Source organism: Antedon mediterranea, chromosome 4, assembly GCF_964355755.1.
Source record: "Antedon mediterranea chromosome 4, ecAntMedi1.1, whole genome shotgun sequence".
In the NCBI taxonomy this organism is placed as follows: domain Eukaryota; kingdom Metazoa; phylum Echinodermata; class Crinoidea; order Comatulida; family Antedonidae; genus Antedon; species Antedon mediterranea.
The window spans coordinates 6,135,972-6,163,422 of NC_092673.1; the positions used below are offsets into that span (position 1 = coordinate 6,135,972).

Sequence of the window (27,451 nt, forward strand, 5' to 3'; positions counted from 1 at the left end):
ATCGTCCCTGATTCGTACGTTAAATACGCATAAACTATTGACCAATCAGATTCTTTCATACCATATACGATAAAAAAAAAAATATAATGATCATGATTTTTGTAATATTTAATTTTAAGAAGAACTTTCAAGAAAGAGTGTGATATTTAAGGTAAAAAAGCTGTCCGGGAAGCTTCTGACGTGACGTGAGGTCACGTGTACGTCATCGTGGAAATTCCCAACAAAAAAAACCAATATTATAATTATAGTCGATCAGTCCTATACGTGATATTGTCCGTGGTAAGTATTACTATTATTTTGAATTAATAATTAACTGATACAAAGAGACTACTTTTATTATGTTGTGTTGTATTTGTAGATCTGAATTTAGAATTGGAATATTACAGGTCTCTACAAGAAATGAATGCATGACAGGGCTATCTTCCTGGTATTCCTGATGATAGCTATTTCTTTCATGGCATGCCACCTGGCCAACCACGTTATACTTTCCAACTGTTCCCAGGTAGCAAAAGCCCATATGGTGGCCATGTTAGTCCCATTGGAATAAATATCGGCCCCACACAGCGAGATGTAATAAAGCCAAAGGCTAGAGGGCGTACTCCAGACTGAAAAGAGATTCCAACAGGAGGGGGAACCAACAAGATGGCGGCCGTAAATGTGTTCAAAAACATTATTTAATATAAAAAATAATAATCTAATATAATACATTAAGACCATATAGAATGCGTTCACATTTATACGTTATATATATAGCAGATAGGCTCAACACAGGCGTAGTAGTGCGTATTGCGTAAAGCATATCTGATTGGTCGATTGCAGTCCCAATCGTGTTGGTTCCCTCACTTTTTGAACTGCGATAACATTGCAGATTGACATCCAGCCTTCGGCTATATAAAATATCATTGGTCTCACATGGCCAGGCTTTGCACTCCCGAATCATATGGATTTCACTCCTAGCTCAATATGGGATCCATATGGACACCACATGGGCTGTAAATGGGTCCAACATGGGCTGCCCTTATGGGACCAATATAGGATTTGCAACGACATCCATATGGCTCCCACGTGGGATAGCCCATCAAGCCCAGATATATCCCATATGTGACCCATTATTGCACCGACCCATGATTCATATGGGTCCTGGCGTGGAATAGCCAATATAGATCCAGAGAGGAAAAACAATGCAAATCTGATACCTGTATATCTAATGTCAACTCAGTGAATAAAAATACTAACAAACAAACAGACATATGCAATTGATTACATACCTCCTTGAATGGCGGAGGTAAATAAAGTTAGTAGTTAGCAATACATTTATTAAAACACACCTGCATTATCAAGAATATGGGCTACAAGACATGTGTCTGCCCATGTTTTGCATATGGGCCCCATGTAGTTTTGATTTAAGCAAACACATATTATAGCCCATATTGTTTGTATATTGGGCTCTTCGTAATATTAAGTGGGCAAGCCCATACGTACCTCTGTATAGAATATGGGCCCCATGGAGGTTTGATGTGGGCAAGCAGGGCACCTGTGAATGAATATCTTACCACTGGACAGGTGGTTGGTGAGTTTAATTTCTCGGAACCAGTGGCCATATTCACCAATCACACAGATATTTCTCTTATATTAAGTATTTCACTTAAATTGTATTTACTTAGATTGGAGATTTTCTTAATTTTAAAGGTGTTTCCTCTGGTGTGAATGGTGAATATGGCCAAAGAGGTTCATCTTTAAAAACTTTCAAACCTCAGGCATAACAAACATGATCTGTCCAATTTTGAGCCACAATGTCATACATATGTTACATAATAGTATTTTCACTTTTAGCAGCCAAAATTAACAAGTTAAATTACATGGCATGAATTTCTGTTTCATACCTGATTACTGAAGTAGCCATTTAGCAATGTTTTCAACATTACATTTCAGACTAGAATGAAATTGCAGAAAAAATGGCCAGTGGCGATGATTATTATATTGTCCACCACTATAACTATCAATGGAAAGAAGTTTGCTGAGGATTGGAAATGGTTCAAGCCATTAACATGGAGCTTTGGTGGGAAACTTGAAGTTTGTACAAATGAATTCATAAAACCAAATTTTGCAAGTAAGGATCTATGTGTATTTCAATTGTCTATATATAGTACAGTATAGTAAAAATTCCAAAGCTCAAACTAAAAAAAAACAACCAAAATTTCAACATTGGGAAATTGTAATTTAAAAGTTATTTAAAACAATAAATATCTTTAGAGCTTATTATTTCTTGTAGTACAGTACTACAATCTTACTTTTTGTCTCATGCGTAACACTAGCCAATTTAAACCAGTATCTCCCTGTAATGTTACTTGTTTATTTAATAAAGATAGGTAGTAGTCGTGACTTGATTAGTGTTTCATTTATTACATCTCAACCATCTTGGTTCTCCTACATCAAGTGATGCCATGAGGCATTGCTCACTCAACTGTACACTAACTATAGAGGGCTCACTCTATACTTACAATATCATAGCCTTAACTATATGCTATCATTACATCTCCCTTTTTTTTTAAATTAAAAAGTTAATTACTGTTCATCTAAATCTACTAACTAACAACACTCTAACAATATCTTTTCCTTTGTTCACAAAACAAAACTATTACATCTTTCTTCTCTTACATATATCCTAACAATCTTTATTTACAAAACCTCAACAGGCAAAAGCTCTTTCCTAACATACATACAGTACATTACATATAATGCTGTTTATGTTGTGCTCAGAGGTAGACTATTCTGGCACACAATTTAGGGGTTATTCTGCCCTTAGTTCACAAATCTAGTTTTATCAATTGTTTTCTGTTGCGTTTAGGGTAGCGACGTGTTTCTTGTGTGGTGTTTGGTTCTATTATATGTGATGTCTGTGAATCCTGCAAACTTGTTACTTTAATGATATCTCTGCGATTGCGTCTATAATATTTTCCATCGCTTTCAACTGTGTATGATCGTGGACTTTCTTGTCTCTCAACGATTGTTGCTGGTTTCCACTGACAATCTTTTCGCACATAAATTCTATCTCCAACTTTAAGTGTCTTTAGCGGTTTTGTTCCTTTGTCGTAATAGTTCTTTTGTTTTGCTTTGTTTTGTTTTAATTGTCTCATGTTGTTTGTTACTTTTGGTTTCAGCAGTTTCGTAGACGTTGGTAAATGTGTTTTTGTTCTACGGCCCATTAGCATTTGTACTGGTGATGGTAATCCATCTCTAGGTGTATTGCGGTAACTTAATAGCGCTAAATATGGATCTTGTTTATCTTCTCTCGCTTTTTTGAGTATCATTTTTGCGGTTTGAACTGCTTTTTCGGCTCTTCCATTTGCTTGCGGATAAAATGGGGAGGCTGTTGTATGTTTAAAATCATACACTTTGCCAAAATTTTGAAATTCCATTGACGCAAATTGTGGTCCATTATCAGAAATTACTTCTTCTGGTATTCCATGTCTAGCAAATTGTTGCTTGCAAAATTTTATAACTGAGCTAGATTTCGTGCTTTTTAACATGTTTATTTCGAAATATCCTGAATAATAGTCTACGATTATTAGGTATTCCTCAGCTTCTAGTGTGAATAGGTCCATGCCCACTTTCTGCCATGGTCTTGATGGTATTTGATGGGCTACCATTGGTTCTTTTTGGTTTTTCATTCGGTGTTTTAGGCATATTTCACATTTTCCTACTGTGTCTGTCACTTGGGCATTTATTCCTGGCCAGAAGATTAAATCTTGTGCAAGTTTCTTTGTTTTTTCAATACCTTGGTGACTAGCATGCAATTTACTCAACATCAGTTTACGTTGTGTCGCTGGTATGATTAATCTGTTATTTTTGAATAGCATATCTCCTTCTACTAAGATTTCATCTCTATAATCCCAATATGGTTTAACATCTGGTTCTAGGATAGCTTTGTTCTCTGGCCATCCATTTATTACTACGTCCTTTAATTTACTTAAAGCTGTATCCTTTACTGTTTCATTCTTTATTTCTACTAGTCTTTCTTTTGTCATTTGTAGGTTGTTAATCATGTAAAGCGGAATGCTAAACTGTTCTGTTTCTATATCTGGTAGATGATTTCTACTCAATGCATCTGCTATATACAACTCTTTGCCTCTCTTATAAACTAGTTCCAGCTTGTATTTCTGTAGCTTTAATAACATTTTCTGTAGTCTTGGTGGTGTTAGTGCTAGTGCTTTTTTCATTATCGATTCTAAGGGTTTATGGTCGCTTTCTACGATAAATTCTTTGCCATACAAATATTGATGGAAACGCTCACATCCAAAAACTACAGCTGCTAATTCTTTCTCTATCTGTGCATATCTTGTTTGAGGCTCTGTAAACGCTTTTGATGCAAACGCTATCGGATGTCCATCTTGCAATAATACTGCGCCTATACCTGTGCTTGATGCGTCAACACTTACTGTCACCGGTTTCTCTACATCATAATATTGTAAAACTGGCGCCTCTGTTACTAAGCGCTGCAACTGTCCAAAACTAATATCATGTTCTGCTTGCCATTGCCACATAGTATTTTTCTCTAACAGTTGTCTTAATGGTTTGGTTACATTACTTAAATTTGGTATAAATTTACCAAGATAATTTATCATTCCAAGAAACTGTTGTAACTCTTTCTTATTATTAGGTTTGTGCATTTCTTGTACTGCTTTAACTTTTCTCTCATCTGTTTTTAAACCTTCAGATGTTAATGTGTGACCAATGTATTTTACTTCATCTAATCCAAATTTACATTTTTCTGGGTTTAATTTTAAATTTCTTTCTTTTGCTCGATTGAGAACTTTCTCAAGTCGTTCGTCATGTTGTTTCTTATCTATACCCCATACTAAAATATCATCCATTATGACTTCTGTACCTTCCAAATCTTCAAACATTTGGGTCATTACTCTTTGAAAAATCTCAGGGGCTGACTTAATACCAAAAGGTAATCTAGTGTATCTATACCTTCCATTAGGACTATTAAACGTACACAACCTTGAACTATCCTCATCTAACTGTATTTGCCAATACCCACTACTGGCATCTAAAGTGCTGAACACTTTTGCATTAGGTAGCTTAGTTATTACTTCTTCTATCGTTTTCATTGGGTAATGCTGTCTTTCAAGAGCGTCGTTCAAATTTTTTGGATCTATACATATACGTACACTATCTTTATTTTTTTTTTTAACTACTACCATACTGCTCACCCATTGGGTAGGGTCATTTTGTTTCACTATTACCCCTTTACTTTCCATATTATTCAACTCCTTTAATACTTTCTTTCTTATTGGAATAGGTACTGATCTTGGCGGATGAATTACCGGTTTTGCATCTTCTTTTACATGCAACTTTTGTACACCACCAATACAACCTAAACCTTTAAATACATCGTATTTAGATTTCAAATCATTGTAGTCACTATTAGTTTCTATTCTTTCTACTCTCTTCACCAAGTTTAGTCTTTCACAAGCCTGCAGTCCCAATACAGGATGAACTGCTTTATTCATGACTTGGAACTCTAATTCATAGTATTTATGTTTGTTTTCACAGAGTAGTGTTACTTTACCAACTGGTCTTATCTTTTCACCAGAATATGTTATAAGCCTTGCATTTGTTTTATTTACTGGAATCTTTAATTCTTGTACTATACTTTCTGTTATCACATTACACTGAGCTCCAGTATCAATTTTCAACTTTACTACCTTATGTTTGCTATCACTGTTATAGATCTTTAAATTTACAGACCATTCTTTGGTGTTATCTTTATTTTCTAATGTATCCATTAGGAACTCTTTATCACTATTTGTACTATCACTATCTATTTCTTCTAGTACTTCTATTTTTTTTTTCTTAGGCCTATATGGCTTTCTTTTATCTTTACTCCTACATTTTATAGCAAAATGATTATTTCTTCCACATGCTTTACATTGTTTGCCATATGCTGGACAATTCTTATACTCATGAGTTTTACCACATTGCCTACAATCCCTTATAACACCAGTTTTATTGTATGAACTACTAGCAGCACTACTACTAGCTTTTTTGTACTTATATTCTGTTTTAAGCTTATTTATTTCACTCTCTTCTATCACTTCACTGTTGCCCGTTTTTGATGCATCTTTCATTACACATCTTTGTTTGCGGCTAATCTCTGCAGCTTGGCATATTTCTACTGCTTTCTGTAGCGTTAAATCATTTTCACGAAGTAACCTCTCTCTTACAGTATCACTTCGAATTCCTACTACTATTCTGTCCTTTATTAAGCTATCATGTAAATTATCAAATTCACACGTTCTTGCTTTACTTCTTAAATCAGTTATGAATTGATCAAACCCTTCACCTTCCTTTTGTATTCTTGTATTAAACTTATGCCTTTCATACGTTATGTTCCTTTGGGGCTCAAAATGTGCTTTAAATTTCTGAAGAATTACCTCTACATCTTCAGCATCTTCGTCAGCTGTAAATACAAATGTGTTGAATATGTCTAGCGCCTCCTCGCCTATTACATGCAATAGTGTACTACACTTTACCTTTGCTGGCTTCCTATCTAGGCCACTAGCTGTAATGTACAACCCAAAACGTTGACTCCATTTTCTCCATTCTTCTGCCATATTATTACTGACACTTACTTTCAAAGATTCTGGAGGTTTTAATCCATTCATTCTGACACCATGTAATGTTACTTGTTTATTTAATAAAGATAGGTAGTAGTCGTGACTTGATTAGTGTTTCATTTATTACATCTCAACCATCTTGGTTCTCCTACATCAAGTGATGCCATGAGGCATTGCTCACTCAACTGTACACTAACTATAGAGGGCTCACTCTATACTTACAATATCATAGCCTTAACTATATGCTATCATTACACTCCCCATCAATAATATGCCATACTATTACTTACATCATTAATAATAATAAGTAAAACTTATTGTCACTGGACAATGATTTAGATTTGGACTTGCATCGGCAGCAACATCAAAGAGCAATTTCTATTATCCACACACCTATGCTAAAGCACTGCTGCCAATCAAACAAACATGATTTGAATATTATGCCATTAATCTCCCTAGTTTATAATAGATTGTGATGTGATATAATATGATTGTAACAAAATATTTTTGTTCAGAATTGAAAACAGATTTACAGCGACGTGTGTATGGCCAACACCTAATAAGTGATGTAGTAGTGAAGGCAATCCAAGCTCACGTTGAAAGCGCTTTTGTAAAGAAGGCCCTCGTTCTGTCCTTCCATGGTCGCACTGGAAGTGGTAAAAACTTTGTCAGTCAAATAATAAGCGAAAGTTTATTTACTAAAGGAATGGATAGCAAATTTGTACACTTGTTTTTACCAGAATTTGATTTCCCACACAAAAGACACATTGAAACTTACAAGGTGATGTTCTTTCCATTTAAATCTATTAAAATTCTGAATTGCTTATAAGTTTTAGTGTTAATAATTTAAGTATACTATTTAAACTACCAAAATAAATTTCTGAAGTTTCTGAATTCATTGTTATTTTTACTATATTTTTTTAGGATCTGTTACGACACCGCATTCGAAATTACCTTTTCTTCTGCCCAAGTCAACTTTTTATTTTTGATGAAATGCAGAGTCTTTTACCAGAAATAATTGATACTATCAAACCATTTATAGATTATCATAATATTGATGGTATCGATACTAGAAGAGCTATATTCATTTTTCTAAGGTATTTTAATTCATTTATTTATAATATTATAGCTGTAGTTGAGTTCAATGCTCTCAATGCTAGTTCTGGTGAATGACCACTCTTATGATCGAGAACTAGAGGTCCAGTATACCCATCTGGCTTATGTGCACTCAATGAACCCAGTGTATCTTTAGAAAAGAGTATAACAATACGAACAATATAATGAACAATACCATGAAAGCCCCAGTGGTCTAATATTTAGGACATCTGCATATCAAGCAGGCGGTCCGAGTTCGAGTCTCGGTTGGGGGGACTTTTTCTCATTCTCACAGATTTCCTTATCTTTATCGTTTCAAATTAATTAATTAAATTTCAGTATATTACCGGGCGGTTTAGAATTAATGTTCTTTGCCTTATTTGTTTATATATATAAAAGTATCTCTTCGGAGATCCCGCCTCGTGAATAAAAATACTGTAAGATGAGGGCGTATCAATTTGATCTCTGGTGCGCGTGCGTACAACTGAGGACTAGTTCTGTTCCGCCGTACCACGCCGAGAATGTTAAAGAGTGGCTATCCAATCGAGTTCAAACAATACCATGAAAGCCCCAGTGGTCTAATGGTTAGGACATCTGCATATCAAGCAGGCGGTCCGAGTTCGAGTCTCGGTTGGGGCGACTTTTTCTCATTCTCACAGATTTCCTTATCTTTATCGTTTCAAATTAATTAATTAAATTTCAGTATATTACCGGGCGGTTTAGAATTAATATTCTTTGGCTGATTTGTTTATATATATAAAAGTATCTCTTCGGAGATCCCGCCTCGTGAATAAAAATACTGTAAGATGAGGGCGTATCAATTTGATCTCTGGTGCGCGTGCGTACAACTGAGGACTAGTTCTGTTCCGCCGTACCACGCCGAGAATGTTAAAGAGTGGCTATCCAATCGAGTTCGAACAATACCATGAAAGCCCCAGTGGTCTAATGGTTAGGACATCTGCATATCAAGCAGGCGGTCCGAGTTCGAGTCTCGGTTGGGGCGACTTTTTCTCATTCTCACAGATTTCCTTATCTTTATCGTTTCAAATTAATTAATTAAATTTCAGTATATTACCGGGCGGTTTAGAATTAATATTCTTTGGCTGATTTGTTTATATATATAAAAGTATCTCTTCGGAGATCCCGCCTCGTGAATAAAAATACTGTAAGATGAGGGCGTATCAATTTGATCTCTGGTGCGCGTGCGTACAACTGAGGACTAGTTCTGTTCCGCCGTACCACGCCGAGAATGTTAAAGAGTGGCTATCCAATCGAGTTCGAACAATACCATGAAAGCCCCAGTGGTCTAATGGTTAGGACATCTGCATATCAAGCAGGCCGAGTTCGAGTCTCGGTTGGGGCGACTTTTTCTCATTCTCACAGATTTCCTCATCTTTATCGTTTCAAATTAATTAATTAAATTTCATTATATTACCGGGCGGTTTAGAATTAATGTTCTTTGCCTGATTTGTTTAGAAAAGAGTATAGTTGCACAGATGCTCTGGTTTATCCCAGCCCTGTCATTTGGCAAGTAAGCTTTAAAAAAATAGCACCTACAACATTACACCAGCATTTGGTCAGTGAGTAGGTTTAGACTAAAGTCCCTTTTAAATGACACAATGGTGAAATAGAGGAGGAATATATTTAATAGGGGAAAAAAGGTTTCATTGCAAATCACTCAAAACAATTTTATTTGTGATTCTATTTTTTAATTTCTAATTTTGTTTTTAATTTTTAAAACCAGTTCAACCTCAGGTCAAGAAATTGCAAATGTAGCAATAAAAGCTGTTAAAGATGGACGCAAACGTGAATCTGTGACCTTAAATGAGTATGAAGATGTCATTGAAAAAGCCTCTTATCGTAAAAAGGACACAGGTCTGTGGCACAGCAAACTGATAGATCATCATCTGATAAGTCATTTCGTACCTTTTTTACCCCTGGAGAGGGAGCATGTACGCAAGTGTATACAACAAGAAATGCGGGAACAGGGTTGGCCTCAATGTACAAAGACAGAGAATGAGGTGTTGAACTATTTGACTTTTGGGCCAGAAGATTTTCCAATTTATGCTGCTAAGGGTTGCAAGAATATTAATGAGAAACTGAACCTTGTTCGGTATTGAAAAACACATTTTGAATTATCATAACAGTGCAGAATAAAATTTAATAGAGTATAGCTTTCCAAACAAAAATTTGTTCTGGAAAGATAATTATTATTCTTTAGGTATATGTAATCGATCGCGTGTGTTTGTTACTTGGCATGTTGATCGGTGCAGTTTGTGTGTAGGTGTGTGTGTGTTTGTTTGTTTGTCATCACTCTAGCGCTAACAATTTTGATTCGAATAACTCCCAATTTTGGTGAAATCTGGACCACGGTCCCAATTCTGGACCACTTTTTAGAATTTTTTTCAGACCTGCTAGTGTTAAGAGATAGGACAAAATTTTCACAAGCTGCTGAGCAGTCTTAAAGTAACATGTAAACTAAAATTGCATTTTCTCGAGAACTACTTGTCCAAAAAACTTCATTTTTGTTCAAGAGGCAAGAATTATAATTTGTGGTTTGTAATTTTAAAACATAATTAGATTTAATGTACACGTTTTTTTAATGCGATTAAACCCTATTTCTTTTCAAATTCACTCGTTTGATTTTCGCGTTGCTGTTCTATTGTTAGTCAGCTGAAGCTATTGTTAGTTGAAAGGCTGGTACTTACATAACCATCACACCAAACTCGCATAATAACAATAATAATAATAATAATAATAACACTAATAATAATAATAATAATATTTATTCGGCACAAGTTCATAAAAGTACATTTTACAATTCATCTTGCCAGGAGCAAGTAATAGGCATGAGCCCAAACAGAAAACTGCTCTTACTCCATCATTACTTATAAAATACAAAAATAACAAAACTAAGTAGCACAAATTAAGTCAAAACAAAACAAAACAAAGTTATAATGAGATACACCAATTAAAAATAAAGCTGCATTGAATAAACAATATAAACAATTACAACTTAATATTTTGAGATCAAATGTCTGGTGAGTTGGGCTTTAAAGTCTGAAATTGTAGCAATTTCATTGGGAAGTTGCTCCCATAATCTAGGGAAAATAACAAACGATGAATTTAAAAATGTATTGGTCTTAGCCTTCACATGCTTGTAGTGAAATTAAGTCTAAGTCATACACAGCATTAAGACACACACAATTTTTCTGGAGACTAAATCTTATGTAAAATGATTTTACAGTAGGCGGAGGTATGCACTCTCGTAGTGGCTTTCTAGTTTATTATAGTTATGAAAATGATTAATACAATTTCTTAGTCAGCTCACATTTTTCTGTAGTGTTTCTTTTACTGTCGTGAGGTAATTTCCCGATTGATCGTAATCAAAACGGTACTGGGTATGGTCTACTAGTTTTTCTGCTCCCAACCAGTATCCATTCATATAGAAGCTTTGATGTTTGTTTTACTGTAGGAATAGAATTTAAATAGACACATGTAGGTTCATTCATGTTAAAGAGCTTTTTTTATTTTCTATTGCATTTTACTTATAATGAATATTTTCAATTTTATTAATTTGGATTGAAGATAACACAGTATCTAGAAATTAATTAACGCTTACGAAATTAAAGCTTATAATAACATATACAAACAATTTTTTCTGTATTATTTATTTGGATTTACACCTTTTCGATCGGTAGCACACTTACAGTACAGTGCATCCTTTAAAATAAAATATATAACATAAAGTATAATAGAAATTTACATGCAGAAAAGTGTAAAGGCAAAGAACGAAATCAAATGAAAACATAACATACTAAACAACTATCAATCCCTAACACCCAAAGACAAAAGAAAACAAATATACTAAAAGTGTACAGTACTAAATAAATCAACAGTTAACAAAACACCCCAACCTCTTTTCAATTTACTTAAAGATGTATTGTCCCCCAAAAACATAAAAATGAAGATTAATTAAATCAGACTTTTAATAGGTTATTTTGTAGTTTTAATAAAGTTAATCACTTCCATAGAAAAAAAAATGAAAAAAATAATGTTTTCAATTATAAAACGACAAAATAAATGGTTAATTGAACTAAAAATCCATTGGCTGGCAGCCAATTTGACAATTTTTCTTCTTTAAATTACAGTTTTTCAGGTAAATAATTTTTTTTGATTCAATTTTTGGTCAATGTGGATAACTATTATGTGAAATTTAAATGGTTTATTAAAAAAAAAAATATTTAGGAATTTTTTTTAGGGGGACAATACATCTTTAATATAGCAATGTAGATAAATATTGTTTGTTTTACTGTAAGCCTACAATTTAAATAGAAACATGTGTAGGTCCTTTCATGTTAAAGAGCTCTTTATTATTTGCTATTGCATTTTAGGTGCCAAATTGGTTTAAGTTTATTTGTGTTTATAATATGAATGTATATCCCATTTTAGACACACTTTGTGCCACTGATGCAAAAGTGCAGTACCAATAAATTCAATATTACAATGATTTGTATATCAATTGTTTACAGAATACTTAAAATGGACTACAATGCATAAAAATCTCATCATTATACATAGGCCTACGTACAGTACTGCAAAAAACCGATAATTTTAATCATATATTTGATAAATATTATTATTATTAATAATTTGTATAATCTCTTGTGGATAATGTTGAAAATGGTTGATTTGGGTCATTAAAAGAACTTTTTAAAATTTCTATACAGGCTGTTTTTAATGTTTTATATTTTTTGTGTCGAGTTAGTAGAATATCCAGACTGCACATACATAATACAATAAATTCTTTGATCACTTAGCCAATTAAAACCAGTAAAGTATTTTAAATTAGGCCTATATTAATATTTTTATAATGGATTTTATTCTGAGCAATTTCAATATGAAATAACAAAGATTGTACACTATTATTATGACAATCAAATACAGCACTTTCAGAAAATAATACTCAACGGGAAAGCCCCCAATCGAATGAAGAATACGCCAGTTATGATGTATGGCGGTACAAATTATAGTACACTACGTCATAGTGCAGGGGAATTCCCAAACCAAGCTGTATAGAGAGAGAGGGCGAGGACCTACGTACCCAGCTGTTGTATGCATACTGGTTGTATGGGAACCAGGAGGCGCGGCCAGGATCATTGATCACTTGCAGTTAGGATAGAGACTCTTAGAATAATTTATATTTTAAAACGTTAGTAGAGCAAAGTATGTATGCCTAGGCTATTAGGCTAAGTAAATACTATCACTAGGTCTATGACATTGATACACCGATAGTAGTTAGTAACGCGCTAGGCCTAGCTAGCTAGGCTAGTTAGGCCTACTAGCCTAGTAGTAGTAGGCTAGTACTAGATAGTAGTAGGCCTAGGCCCTAGCCTAGTAACTAGTAGCAGCCTAGTACTCTATCTATGCCTAGGACTACGTGAACGTAGGCTTGCTAGACCCGGAATGCCCGTCCTAGCCTACAATACATACAACTAGCTAGGCTAGTAGTATTAAATTAAAATGTACGCTTGTCTTTATTATTACACAGACAGTGGCCCTGTTTCTGTTGCCAACTAAATACCGTATATCATACGGTATTTTTTGAATACCGTATATATACGGTATATTTTTGGCAGCAGAAACTGCGCTCATAAAAAATATACCGTATTTTGTATACCGTATTTTCCTCACAAAATTTGTGGATAAAATACGGTATTTACAAATTTATACTGTATTTTTTGTACCCGTTTCTGCTGCCAATAAAAAATACCGTATTTTTTTTTTACATGACAAAAGGTCACCATTCGTGTTTTTATTTTCTGTCGCTGTTAGCTGCTTTACACACATGTATAGATATATTCGGCGAAAATGTGGAGCGAATACGTCACAGTTTTACTAAATAAATGTGTGTGGGGAAGCTAAAATGTCTGACCAACTAAAAGGTAATAAAAGGGACAACCACATTTATAAAGACATTTCTAAAAAAATAAAGCAGGAGTATGGAATAAACTTGTCTCCAAAGCAAGTAAACTCAAAGCTGAAGAGCCCGCGAAAGCAGTACAACATTGCAAAATACAATAACTCGGGGAGGGAACGAATTAATTGTCCCCATTACGATGTTTTCTGTGCTCTCACAACATCTCTATCACTAGGGCTAGGCTGTTGAAAGTGAGACGTAAAACTTCCTTTATTGCGACTTTTAATTATCGATCAAATAAATGAATGGCAATTTGGGTAAAAAAGATGAAATTTAACACGACCACCCAAGAAGTATTGTTAGCAGAAACGGGGTACTAAAAAATACGGTATAAAAAATACCGTATTTTATACCGTATTTTTATACCGTATTTTGAGCAGTTGCAGCAGAAACAGGCCCAGTGGCTACATGATGTACACCTCAGCCTCAGGCGTACATTTAAGACATATACAGATAGTGCCTATCTTGCCATCTATACTACCTACTAGGCTAGGCCTACACCTTATTATTATATTATTGAGAAGTGTAATAATATAATACAAATAATGAATGTTTATGAGTTGGATGTACAGTAATAATGGTGAGAATATTTCATGAGTTGAAAGATTGACTGCTGACAGAGCCGAGGTGAAAATAGAGCGAATGAAATATGCTCTCCAAAACATTCATTATTTGTTTTATAACAAACCTACTTTCATTCTATTTATTAATTGTAAATCATTGACAAATATTCTAGGCCAGGAAGCTAGACCAATGAAAAAGGCAGTGCTCCAACTTTGAATGCGGAGTAAATAATTATATAGATGATGTGAACATGTTCAGCTTTTGTAAACAATTTGAGAATTTTTAAATATCACTTTTTCATTCGGTATGGCTAATTCTAAATGACACATGATGCATATTAACCAATCAAATTGCAAGAATATAATCAGGTGTGTGTTAATAAAAAGTAATAAATTACATGCATGTTTGAATGATTGAGCCCCTTCCATCCTCCTACCAATCATACCATAACATCATGTAGGCCTTGTCTTAGTTTGTCTTGATGTTCACCTCTTTAGAAAATTGCTTGTTTTACTTTCTCTAAATACTGTGTAAGGAGCTTATGTTTTTATATTTGTTTTAGAAAATGAAACTGCAAATAGGGTGGCCAGTGGTGATGTTTATTATATTGTCCACCAGTATAACCACTACCATTGGAAAAGATTATGCCAAGGATTGGAAATTTTTTAGCCCTAGTACATGGAGTTTTTTTGGGAAACGTGAAGTTTGTACGCATAAGTTCATAAACCCAAATTTTACAAGTAAGAAGTAAAATTTAAATGTCATTGTTTATAGTGAGAATTTTATTCAAAGATACTAAAACTCAAAACTCAAAGTAACTCTTGAAATAAAGCATTGTCCAGACAGTTTATCATGTGAAATACAAAAATATTCATAACAAAAACCTATATTACAGTACCTCTACCTGCCCACGGCCTTTTAACCCCACAGCCTCTTAACCCCACGGCCTCTTAACCCCACGGCCTCTTAACCCCACGGCCTCTTAACCCAACACCCTCTTAACCACACGCCCTCTTAACCCAGCCCCTCTTAACCCCACGCCCTCTTAACCGCACGCCCTCTTAACCTCATGCCCTCTTAACCCACCCTCTCTCTCTCAAATGCATGTACTGTATGTACAATGATGATAACTTAATGATATTTTGATATTTAAACATGACATTTTTTTCCAGAATTAAATAGAGATTTACATGAACGTGTGTATGGACAGCACCTAATAAATGATGTAGTAGTAAAAGCAATCCAGGCTCACGTTGAAAGCAATGTCTTTAAAAAGGCCCTCGTTCTGTCCTTTCACGGTCGCACAGGAAGTGGCAAGAACTTTGTCAGTCAAATAATAAGTGAAAGTTTATTTACAAAAGGAATGGATAGCAAATTTGTACATTTGTTTATACCAGAACTACATTTCCCACACAAAGAACTAATTAGAACTTACAAGGTGAAGTACTAGTAGATTATTAAGGGCCTGTTCAGACCTACAGAGTTATGCTTTCGTATGGTATGCGGCGTACAACTCCATAGGTCTGAAAGATTAGTGGAAGCCACCTCTTACGACACTAATCTTTCATTCGTTATGACACCTCAATGTACAAGATTAATGAACGACGCTTAGGATACGAAAATCACGATTTTGACCTCCAGCCGATCAGATTTACTCCTGCATACCAGATGTTCGCCCAAATCAGTGACACTTCAGTTTCTAACGAAAGCGTTAGTTAAGGAAGTCTGTTACGACACTAATTATAATATGACATTGCTTGCGATACAAAAGCATAACTCCATGGATCTGAACACACGCTTAGATATACATATGCTGATACAAAGTTTGTGGTACACCATGTTGTATGTAGTTCTGAAAAGTGTTTCGTTCAAAATGCTTCGATTGTCCTCAGAAGTGGTAACATCGAAAAACTCAACAGTCCCTTGCAGAAAGAAATATCTGGTGTACTACTTCATATAAACATTTGCAAATACTGGCGTTTGTGTCCTATATTTATCTGTCATATGACTGTAAAAACATGTAAATACCACCTTAAGGGTCCAATAAAACAATAGAAATTGTTACGTAGAGTATACTGCTTATGTGATAGGCCTACACTTAACTGCACATCATTGCAATTCACACTGTCAGACAAAAAGATGGCCATTGTTCACACAAAATACCGGTATTGGGTTGCAGTGAATATTCCATAATATTACTAGGTTGCCAGGTAGTTTTAGATAGAGAAACATTTGACATGGTGGTGGAGTGCTGTAGCCACCAGCACGATCGGTAAGGTTTAACCCAACAGTTGACAACCCCATGGCCCATCCACAGGGGTTTGTGCACCTCCTTAATTCTTGTGGCTACAGCACTGTACAGTATATTAGTATTGTACAGTATTTTAGTACTGTACAGTATATTAGCAAAACTCTGCATTCAGAAAAGGGGATTTAGACAAAGAAATTACTATTATGGTACTCATACAGTATGTGTATCCAAAGCAAGAAAAATCTCATGTTCTTTCATGGTATAGTATGATCTTAATAATTATTTCTACTGTTTATTTTTTAGGATCAGTTACAAAACTGGATTCGAGGCAATATTTCCTCCTGCCCATATCAACTCTTTATTTTTGATGAAATGCAGAGTTTATTACCAGAATTAATCGACGTTATCAAGCCTTTTATAGATTATCATAATCATAAAATTGATGGTGTTGACTATAGAAGAGCTATCTACATTTTTCTAAGGTAAGGTAATATATACAGTAACAGTGGCTACTGGCAAGAAATAAATGAATAACTTACCGCCATTTTCATGACCGTTGTGAAGAAACCCAATTAATTTTTGCAATTTTTACCTGCAACTCAAGATAATTTGTTTTGCAATTATGTAAATTACAGAAACACACTTATAGACAGACTAACAAAATATAAAAATAAATACCACACAAAATTTGAATATAGTTCAGTATAGCAAACTCTCACGATCCAAAACGCCCTTGATTGGCCCTAGAAATTCTAATTTTTCAATAGTATAATTGATGATTTTTTGGAACGCAAGAAACCCTTGTTTTAAGCGAGTTTCCAATTTTCAGAGAGTCTGGTTTAAAGAGTAGTAACTGTAATAATCTTTATTATTCTCTGACTAGTTCTACTTCAGGTCAAGAAATTGCAGACGTGGCATTAAGAACGTTCAAAGATGGACGCAAACGAGAATCTATGACCTTAAAAGATTATGAAGGCGTTATTCGATCGTCGTCTTACAGTCAACAGGGCACAGGGCTGTGGCACAGCAAGCTGATAGATCACCATCTGATAAGTCATTTCGTACCATTTTTACCCCTGGAGAGGGAGCATGTACGCAAGTGTATACAACAAGAAATGCGGGACCAGGGTTGGCCTCAATGTACAGAGACAGAGAATGAGGTGTTGAACTATTTGAGCTTTGGCCCAGTAAATTATGAACTATATGCTGCTAAAGGTTGCAAGAATATACACGAGAAAATTTACCTCGTTAAATGGTGAAAAGACATTTTAATTTCAGTAAATATTTATAAGTTTGAACATGGAGAACCGGATGCTTCCAAAGATCTTTTCTGGAAAGAGCTTTTTAATTTATTTATTTTATAAATTTGTCAGCCCTTTTCAAAATAACAATTTTTGTGTAAAAATATATAGAATGTGAAATTGTTAACTACAGTTCACAGCTGCTGCTAGGCCTTCTCCCTCCTGCAGTATTTTCTTTACTGTTAAATAAGAAGTAGAAAGATACAGTACATGACATGTTTTAGAAAGGGTCTAATGTGTCCTATCAAATTGACTAAATTTCAGACATGTTGCTATTGAAAATATACGTCTAAATTAAAAGCATGTTCACCAGAGGCCTACTGTATATATATATAAATATATAGTTCATATATATTCACTGATGAAGGGCTAGTGTTGCCCGAAAGCTCTGCTAACTTTTCTGGCTGTTTTAGTTATCGTTTTGATTTAGCTTTTCGTTTTTTTTTTTTGTATCTCCATTGAGATCCAGCCACTGATACCCATCAGCATTGTCATTTTTTTTCAGTATTTTGCCTTTGGATTTATATAAATATATATATGCATAGTCTATAGTAGATTCTACTTTTTGATTTTGGATCAAATTTGTGAAAATGTTACTTAAAAAAGATTTGCTGTATTACTGAAACAAATAATTTTACTGGGCACGATCTGGAAAAGGTACTATCCTAGAAGAAATAAATGTCTAAAAACGGGTAAATAAACATATTTTAGCAAATTTAGTGTGTTAAAGGAAATATCTTTAAACTTTTAAATGAAGCATATACTAATTAGCATTTAATGTGTTTCACTGCTACAGCAGTTTATTTTATACACCAAATGTCTAAAAATAAAAGCTGTCAGTTATCAATACACTTCATCTTCTTTAGACATTTATTCCTGTCATTTATTAAAACTTTCTTGTTATCTTTCTTTAGAGAGCTTTGCGGGTGCATTATCTGCAAGATGTACCGATTTAGTCTCTTCATTTTATCTTTCAGCTCCATTTTAGTATGGGTTTACCATCCTATAAATTTCTTCCATCAGTATTTCAATATTTTTAATTTCTTTTTTATACAACCAACAGTATTTTAAAAGATCAATTTTTTTGTTGTAATGTCAATGAGGCAAAATCAATTGGTTTGCTCAGGAAAAAAAAAAAAATCAGGAAAATCATACATTAGATTTGAGGCAGTCATGAAATTATATGTTGTAAATAATCATTTGACAATAACAGTTGAAACTGAACAAAACCACACAAAAACTAGAGATATAGTTCAATAGTTGTAAACAAGTATTAATTTAACTTACGTGTCAAAACAGCTTTGTCCAGCATTTGATGTGTGTTGTTATGCCGATTAGACTCATTTCCATCCACTGAATGTTTTTGGTGTGTAGTCTAGGAAACCAGTCGTCAGAAGTTGATCGTAAATATGTAATAGTTTTACTGGTTTACAATTAATAAACTATATCACAATACTAATCAAAACCAGAGGAAAATGTTTTCTCTAAAAAAATCTTTATTTTCATCTTTTTCTACTAGTTAAAAATGTACTTTACTGTAAAAAAAATTAAATATTCACAATATGTTTATTATGTTGTAAACAATAAAATTGTAATTTATTTAGCTGGAGTTTGATTAACATTTTTATCATTTTGTGAGAACTGTATACAACAACTGATAACAATCTTTGATTTCAATTTTTAAAAATAATAAAATTCTAGAAATCAAACATAAAATATACTTTTTTTAGACAAGCATACAGATGCATTCGTATGCATTGGGATAATTAACCAAGTTCACCAAACTGAGACCACTTACCGACATTGTTGGAATGGTATTCCTTCTACAATTACACCGACATGATTCATAATTTGAAATAAATGTCGCAAAATATAATATTACATAGGCCCTATATATAATGTACATGAATTAAAATTAATTTACAGTATTAATTAGCCCCATTTTGTTTCCCATCAATCAATCATTGCATGCATATCACCAACTGGACAACAGTATAATTTGTAGGATAGAAATACCCAATAAACTTTCCCGGTATCCAGTCCAGTGATAACAAACATGCAGTATCGCATCTTCTAATGGCAACCTCTGTATACTGTAGTATAATTGTGATAGATTATTTACAGGGTTGTTTAGTTAATATTTAAGAGTTAGATACTATGTCAAGGATCTGTTACTGTCGGCGGACGTGATACTGTAGGATGTCGCTAGACTTGATAGCATATGGTACAATCTGCTGTTGTACTGATTTAGTTTATCATCAAATAAACAATTTTGAACTAAACATAAGTTTAAACTTAAATCGTATACTGTATTAGACAATGAATGAATAAATTGATTACAATAAATGTATATCCATCATTTACACTCGCTCCATGAAATTAAAAAAATAAATATATTAAAATGTAGTACTACGAATAAATAATATTGTATATTATATTAAAACCAAATACCTATTTATACAAATGGCAAGTTTAAAAAAAACAAGTAAACTAACTTCAAAAAATTCTTATATAACTTAATTTGTAGCATTTTGAACCCTCCAGAATAGACAAAAATCTATTTGCAACTAGACAAAATTGAATTTGGCATATATGGTTCACATCTCTATAACTCCACATTTTGCTGTGTATTTCTGTAGCAAATAAAAGCCAATCAAATTACATTATTATAGTTATCTGAACAAATGTTTAAATAAGACAATTATTGTACATATATTATTATGAATAAACTTGCATTTGATATGACATGATTACAAATTATAGTACATTTCTGGCACTATTTGTGGTATATGAATATCAAATATTATGGTAAAGAAATACAAATTGTTTACAATTTTTTTTTTTTCAAGAACTAAATTATAAAATTGTTTACCTGCCAAATGGCCAAATTCCTGGTATAATAATAGTAAAAAAGAAAAATGGAAAAATGTTATCCATTATGGAACTCTCATTGGATTAAATAACATAAACAAAAGAAAGTAATGAATACCCAACAACATGAACAAAAGAATGAGCACATTTGTATATAGTAGCACTAAATAGTAATAATAGATCCCTGTGAAATTTATATATTAAAGACTTTACTGTCTCTTGCTTGTGTTTCAATGCAGCGTGTATTTGATGCAAGTGACCATCAACATGGTCGTACCAGTGTGCCATTATTATTTTCTATCAGCAATGTTGACTGTATTTGAATATAAAGTTTTCTATCGTTGACTACGCACATAGTTCTCTGTGCTGATAAACAAAAGAATAAAGTGCACGGTTGATCTTTGCGATAAAAATAATGCATTGGACGGCCGGTTGAGCGTGCTGATAGGAAACAATTAAGATGAAGCACGATTGACCGTGTAGATAGCTTCCACACCTATTGACTAAACAGCATGGTCAAATGTGGCGATAGAAAAACACAAGTTACATGAACGGTCAACCATGCCTATAGAAAACTTTAAATGCTGATAGCCTCATTCATATTTGATAATCTAATTATAATATTCATATTTCATTCTAATGTATTCAAAATAAACTAAAATTAAACAGGTGCTTTCAAAATAAACATTCTGAACATAATTGGTGGTTTAGGAATGGTGGTTTAGTTAAAATACTAAAAAATAGACTATTATTGCAATATAAAATTTAGTACATTTCCAAATAAATAAGTAAATATGAACTGAAATGTAAAAATTACACAAAACTTTACAATTGTAAAATGATACAAGTTTATCTCAGAAAAAACTTTTCCCATATAATTTGGGTAAATACAGATCCTCAAAATAATTTTTTTTATTGTAGCATATTCAATGTAATTATACCCAACTTTCTAATGTTAAAAATATGCAATTAAAACAAATAATATTTAACTAAAATAAAGTTTATTCTTGTTTGTTTCTTAAGCTTCGTCTACACTATCACACTAAATTGACAAATAAAGTATGATGTGCCCAAATATGGTAGTGACATGACTTCATCGTGTCCATATTGATAGTATAGTCCTATAACTCATTGTTTTGTGTTGTGCATGAATATCTTTGAACATGTGTATATATATGATGGGACATTACAGTTCAGTATGTGTGTTCAGTGGCAGTTACATGATAAATTGAAGGGAGTTGCCCACAAATTACTAGCCAATGGCTGAAGCTCTTATCCTCACAAAGATGAGAGGGTGGAAATAACGAGTAACAAAATCTGTGGTTTTTACAAGCAAACATGGCCCTTATTGTAGTTTTGTACCCATCTTGTATTTTGACTAGATATCACACCATAGAATTAGGCTTCAAAAAGCACTTTATGAAGGACAATCACATAGAAAGTACCAAAAAATCCTTTAAATTGATGACTTTACAAAAATGTTTCTCGCACTGTTCGCATACTTCATGTTAAGTGGCCGAATGCATTTTTGTGTCTATACGGAGCATTTCTAGGATTATGCTTAATGAATATTTTTTGTACATACTTAAGTATTTAATTAAGATCGTAAAATATATTTTTGGAAGATTGCCAGAACGTAAGCAAATCATTAAAATGGCACCGTTAAATTACCACAATACTGCGGATTAAATTTAATCATTACAATGAGGTCACATGATCTTTGTATTGTGCGTCATTCAACTTTATGATATTTCTAATTGAATACTTGATGAATTGTGTTGTTATTATTAGTTGTTATGTTTTATGATACATACAAGGATTTTTGGACAATTATGTTACACCATCTACAGTTTGTATCTATTTACTTATGATATTTATGGTGACTCTAAATTTTTCCTATAATTATTAAACATAATTACGCCACATAATAGAAACTACTTGTACACCATTTAAAAAGTTATCTATAATCTACTATACATAATTTGTTCCTAATACAGAATTATTAAAAACTTGCGTTAAAATTTTAAAATAAAAATAGATTGTGTAAGATGTTTCTTTCCATTTTCCTAATTTGAATTTGTTTTATGTTCCAACTGTTGACGATAATTAATGAGTGTCGTCTGCTCTCTTGACAGAAGCAGACGATACTCATACTTTGACGTCATACTGTTGTGGCTTGAAAGTTACTATATTTGTCAATCGTCAACAAATGACTATTCAAGAATTCTAATTTATATTTCACTTTATCTAGGCCTTCTATTTTGCGCATCAACTTCACTATATCAAAGCCTGTAACTTCACAGTATTAAGGCTTTTAACGTCACTTTACCAAGGCCTTCTATTTTGTGCATCTACTGTAGGCTTGTGACTTTATCATCTGTTTAGAGGCCTTCTATTTTGTGCATCTAGGCATTTAAGTTTATCGTATCAAGGCCTTCAACATCATCATCGAAGCCTTGCTATTTTTCTATAGCATGTTGCTGCATCTGGTATTTCTAAAACGTTGAATCTAGGCCTTGTATTTTGCTTGAACTAGGTTTCTATTCCGCTTTGACTTTTATCAATTCTAGAGTTAACGCCATAAATTATTTATCAAACGAAAAATCTATATAAACTATGTTAAATAGTACTATTTTGGTTTAGGATTAGAAAATTTCTTAAGGTCTGCAATTTGAGTCCACAAAAGGTTTTTCAAGTCATTTAAAATAAGAGAGTGTTTTAATTGCATTTCTGAGTCTGTAGTTACTAACTGGAGACATTTATCCAAGTTCTCTCGAATTTTAACTTTGATACTATCTGGCGCACGATACAGTAAGTAATCATACATTACACTGCAAATTTTACGTAGATTTGGATACAATATTTCACCAGTACAATGTTGCGTATCCATGTTACACAAAGATCTACAATCATTCCCAACGACACAGTCTGCGTTTTTGTGACAAGGGAATTCTTTTAATGTTGAAACAAGTTTATTTTCAAGAAAAATGTTGTCTAAATCAAGTACTTTAACATCAAAATTGTTAGTAAAGCCTATAGAATGTTGATTTGCACTGCAAAAATGCATATTTCCTTTCGGGCTATCATACATTTCTTCGACAAATTCTAACAATCCAACAGCTATATGTGCTTTATGGTTCCAAAGCGGTGCAGATGCTTGCTCACTGGCTGATCTAAGACCAGATGGAAGAACAGCGTTAATGACACCAGGAAGTCTGCTGCCATATAACTGATACTCCATCACTCCTTCTGTAATATACATACTACCACAGAACCCATACAACTTTGGTATGTGGTCACTGTCACTTAAAAGCATAGTGGTAAGGAAGTCCTTCTCTTGCAGAAGTGCCCAGATGGTCTTTGCTTCTGCCAGTGAAACTTTACCATCATTATTAACATCAGCAACTTCTAAAATTTTCATCAGAACTCCTTCGTGGTTGCCTTCGCCAAATTTGCGTGCAAGATAACCAGATAGCATGATGCGAAAGTCGTCCATCGACTGTCCTTTTTCTGGTTTAGCAAAAGCTACTTCTGCTGGTTCTATTCGTTGTTTTATTGTAAGATAAATATCAGGACTCTTTTTCTTCCTTTCTTTAATGCCTTTAATTAATCCTTCATATACCTAAAAGAAAAACGAAAGAAATTATTTACAATTGTGTATTTTTATTAAGATTCACATTTTTTTTGAGAATTTTGAAAATATTATAGTAAAGTATATTTTTATACAAAAATCAACAATACTTATTTTGTACAATACTTGTGTTTATACTGTAAATACTTGTATACAATCAATTCCCATTAATTACAATATCTTTTCATGCTGTGTTCACATCCAGAATAGATAATATTTTTTACGAGATTTTTTAGATCTTTTTTCAAACTTTTTAAGATCAATTTTGTTTCCAGACTTTCTAAGATCCAGTTTTTAAGTTTGTTTTCCATACTTTCAAGACGAGCTATAGAGCTTCACGGTCTCTTTAGAAGCCACAGACATTCTTTTCAAACAAACAAATGAAATAATAAAGAAATTAACTAGTACATGCTTCTATTAAAGAAATAACTAGTGCATGCTTCTATTAAAGATATTAACTAGTGTATGCTTCTGCGGGGTTAGATTTGGTAGAAAGTATCCAAAATAACAGCCTCTGCTGTTATTTTTAAACAATTTAAAAAACAGATCTTGTTTTTTCTGTAGATCCGGAAGGAAGGCTAGCATGTTTAATCAACAAGCTACAGGGATTGTACATTGCCATCGCATTCAGAACAAGTTGATTCTACAAGCATATTTACAGGTCGAATTTGCTATAATCCCTACTACAACATCCTAGTTATGAAATCAAAATACAATAATATATATTGATATTGATATCATTTCATATCAATTTGTAGACACACTGCCTAGCTTATATCAATGGTTTTACTATTTTGAGCATTTATCAGATTACTAAAAGTAATAATGTTAATTAACATGTTAAACTAGACGCCAGTCTTATTCACCCAAATAATGATGTGAGGTTGAAGTTGATGAAAAGTTGTGAAAATCATGTTGTTTATGCAAGAAAACAAATCTAAATTATAATATAATGATTACAATTACAGTGTGAATATGAATTTGAAAAAATATCTTGATTGATGATTTCTGACACAATCTAATATATCAATAAATTAAATACACTACAATGTTGAACAATAATTAGCTAAATATAGAACACATCATTTTATAATTACATGATAACTATGTAATATATGTTAATAATTTTGTTTTGATTCAAATTTTTTTCAAAGTGGATATAAACTATAATGTGACCATTAGAATGGCACAACAAAAAATGTAAAAATTATTTTTTCAGGGTGACAATATTATCTTTAATAACATTGTTATTTTGTCATTTTATATGAGAAAACATTATTCTTTGTTTTTTGTTTTTACGAAAGGGATTAACTTTATTAAAACTACAACTTATTCAAAGTCTAATTTAATTAATCTTAATTTGTTATGTTTTTGGGGGACAATACATCTTTAATGCATTAACTACAAAAACACATCTTAGTGTATCCTTGTCATTTGACTGGTTCATGTCATGTGCCGTATAGTAAAAGTTCTATTTAATGGCAGCTTTTATTGTAAAAATGTTTAAAATTTTGTTGAGTTTGTGCACAAATTTATCTCATGAATTAAGTTAAAACTTTATAGAAAGGATATATTAATTAGCCACAAACGGATACATTGCTAGTTTTATAAATTCAAAGGAAATAACCAAGCATGTGTATTAAATTTTTTTTAAAGTTTGTGAAGACTATATGAGAAATATTTTTCTCAACTATAATTTGCATCAAATTGCTCTTGAATAAAGCATGATTTAAAGTGCTTTTTGCTTTGATAGCATAGCAATATGTCTGATGACAAGATAAATGGCAATAATCGGCTGACCAGATAGAAATTAAAGAGGATTTCAACATCATTTAGTAATAATAGTATAACTATGGATATTTATAGCAAAAATATCCAAATAAAAATGACCTTAAAGCACTGATATGAAGATGGATAACACATTTCAGTAACATTCTCTTTTTCTGTATCTTCGTCTATCTACAACAGAAACAGTATACAAATTGACTGGGTTGAGAGGGGCAAGGTTTAAAATATGGGTGATTTTTATATATCTTGAGACGAAAGTAGAGGAATGTACTGTAGATAACAGTATTCTCCAGATTACTGAAGGCTATATTTTGCCCCGATAAAGAAACAAGCTATCGACACATGTAGGGCAATATGATGTAAATAACTATAGATTATGACATCAACTTTACCGCAGATTGCTTTAATGCTCAGGGGTAAAGTCCAGAAAAAAAGTACACCTGAATATAGCCAAACTTGTGGGGAAAAAAACGCGTCCTATCAAGTAACAACCCATGATTAAATTGGTAATCCTTGCTGGTACCATTAAACATAATGATATTAAAACATACTGATTGAGTTTGTTTTATTTGTTCTCTAACATTAAATTTAATATCAATAATAAACATTTGTGCGTTTTCAATGAGGTCTCATGACCATTAAAATGCTCTTCAATTGTAGTTTTTAATGTTTAATGTAGGTGTTCCAGCTCACAATTGATGTACAGTTGGGTGGCCGAGTAGTTAAGACAGTGGAACTGTAATCCATGGTAAGGGGTTGAGGCTCACTCACTCACACGTGGTACGGTGATAGAACAAGTCTATTTGGATAAGGACTATATAAACCATAGGTCCAGTGTACACAAAATGCTCATGTGAATCTAGTACATCTTTTGAGACAAGTAAGGGGATACCTCGGTGAACTAGCTCACACAGCCACTGTTGTGGACAGACAGACAGATTGTGCTGTATTTGGAAGCACTGACATGATCTTTAGGGGAGAAGCATGTAATTGTGAAGTGTAACATCTGAGTCCACAGTGCATTGAGAAGACATTGTTTGTGGAATGTGCTATATGAAATTAATTAATTAACATATGTCTTGTGTGTTTATAAATGATCATAATGTCTCTACATACCTGAAACGATGGATCTGATGAGATACATCTTTTGATCTGAATAAAGTCTGTGTCACAAATCTCCAAGCATTTGGTGCCACTAATAATTCCTTTCTTGAAACGATTGCACTAAAAATAAAAGCATTTAGATTAGTGTAGCTCAATGCTAATGCTACGTCGTTAGTATCATAAATGTAGTATAACTTATACTACATTTATGATAAGTATCGTTGTCATCTCTAGTTTACA

The 27,451-nt window shown here is 33.1% G+C and overlaps 3 protein-coding genes across 5 annotated transcripts in view; 2 read left to right on the plus strand and 1 right to left on the minus strand.

Moving 5' to 3' along the window:
* The first annotated feature begins 272 nt into the window (after positions 1-272).
* On the plus strand, positions 273-10,417 carry LOC140047951 (torsin-1A-like). The gene is made up of 5 exons (XM_072092981.1): positions 273-279; positions 1,933-2,110; positions 7,142-7,407; positions 7,551-7,723; positions 9,466-10,417. The coding sequence occupies exons 2-5, from the start codon at positions 1,939-1,941 to the stop codon at positions 9,839-9,841; spliced, it is 987 nt and encodes a 328-aa protein (XP_071949082.1). The 5' UTR covers positions 273-279; positions 1,933-1,938; the 3' UTR covers positions 9,842-10,417.
* Positions 10,418-12,851: 2,434 nt separating this feature from the next.
* LOC140046486 (torsin-1A-like) lies at positions 12,852-18,701 on the plus strand. Of its 3 annotated transcripts, none has more exons than XM_072091144.1 (5): positions 12,852-12,933; positions 14,828-15,005; positions 15,438-15,703; positions 16,820-16,998; positions 17,400-18,701. In XM_072091144.1, the coding sequence occupies exons 2-5, from the start codon at positions 14,831-14,833 to the stop codon at positions 17,773-17,775; spliced, it is 996 nt and encodes a 331-aa protein (XP_071947245.1). In that variant the 5' UTR covers positions 12,852-12,933; positions 14,828-14,830; the 3' UTR covers positions 17,776-18,701. The 3 variants fall into 3 exon arrangements, with proteins under 3 accessions (XP_071947245.1, XP_071947246.1, XP_071947247.1); XM_072091145.1 differs by having other exon boundaries at positions 12,870-12,947; XM_072091146.1 differs by lacking the exon at positions 12,852-12,933 and adding an exon at positions 14,211-14,633.
* A 3,772-nt stretch (positions 18,702-22,473) lies between these two features.
* The window catches only part of LOC140046487 (divergent protein kinase domain 1A-like), a 31,400-nt gene continuing 26,422 nt past the window's right edge, over positions 22,474-27,451 (minus strand). The window contains exons 3-4 of the mRNA XM_072091147.1: positions 27,224-27,331; positions 22,474-24,310 (exon numbers count right to left, since the gene is read on the minus strand). Of these exons, the coding sequence (XP_071947248.1) occupies positions 23,318-24,310; positions 27,224-27,331 (1,101 nt within the window). The 3' untranslated portion in view covers positions 22,474-23,317. The remainder of the gene's footprint in view (positions 24,311-27,223; positions 27,332-27,451) is intronic.

Coding starts and splice junctions, on each gene's coding strand:
- LOC140046486 (XM_072091144.1), top strand. CDS start 14,831: ATGAAACTGCAAATAGGGTGGCCAGTGGTGATGTTTATTATATTGTCC. Junction 15,006..15,437: donor CATAAACCCAAATTTTACAA/GTAAGAAGTAAA, acceptor ATTTTTTTCCAG/AATTAAATAGAGATTTACAT. Junction 15,704..16,819: donor AACTAATTAGAACTTACAAG/GTGAAGTACTAG, acceptor TTTATTTTTTAG/GATCAGTTACAAAACTGGAT.
- LOC140047951 (XM_072092981.1), top strand. CDS start 1,939: ATGAAATTGCAGAAAAAATGGCCAGTGGCGATGATTATTATATTGTCC. Junction 2,111..7,141: donor CATAAAACCAAATTTTGCAA/GTAAGGATCTAT, acceptor ATTTTTGTTCAG/AATTGAAAACAGATTTACAG. Junction 7,724..9,465: donor GCTATATTCATTTTTCTAAG/GTATTTTAATTC, acceptor TTTTAAAACCAG/TTCAACCTCAGGTCAAGAAA.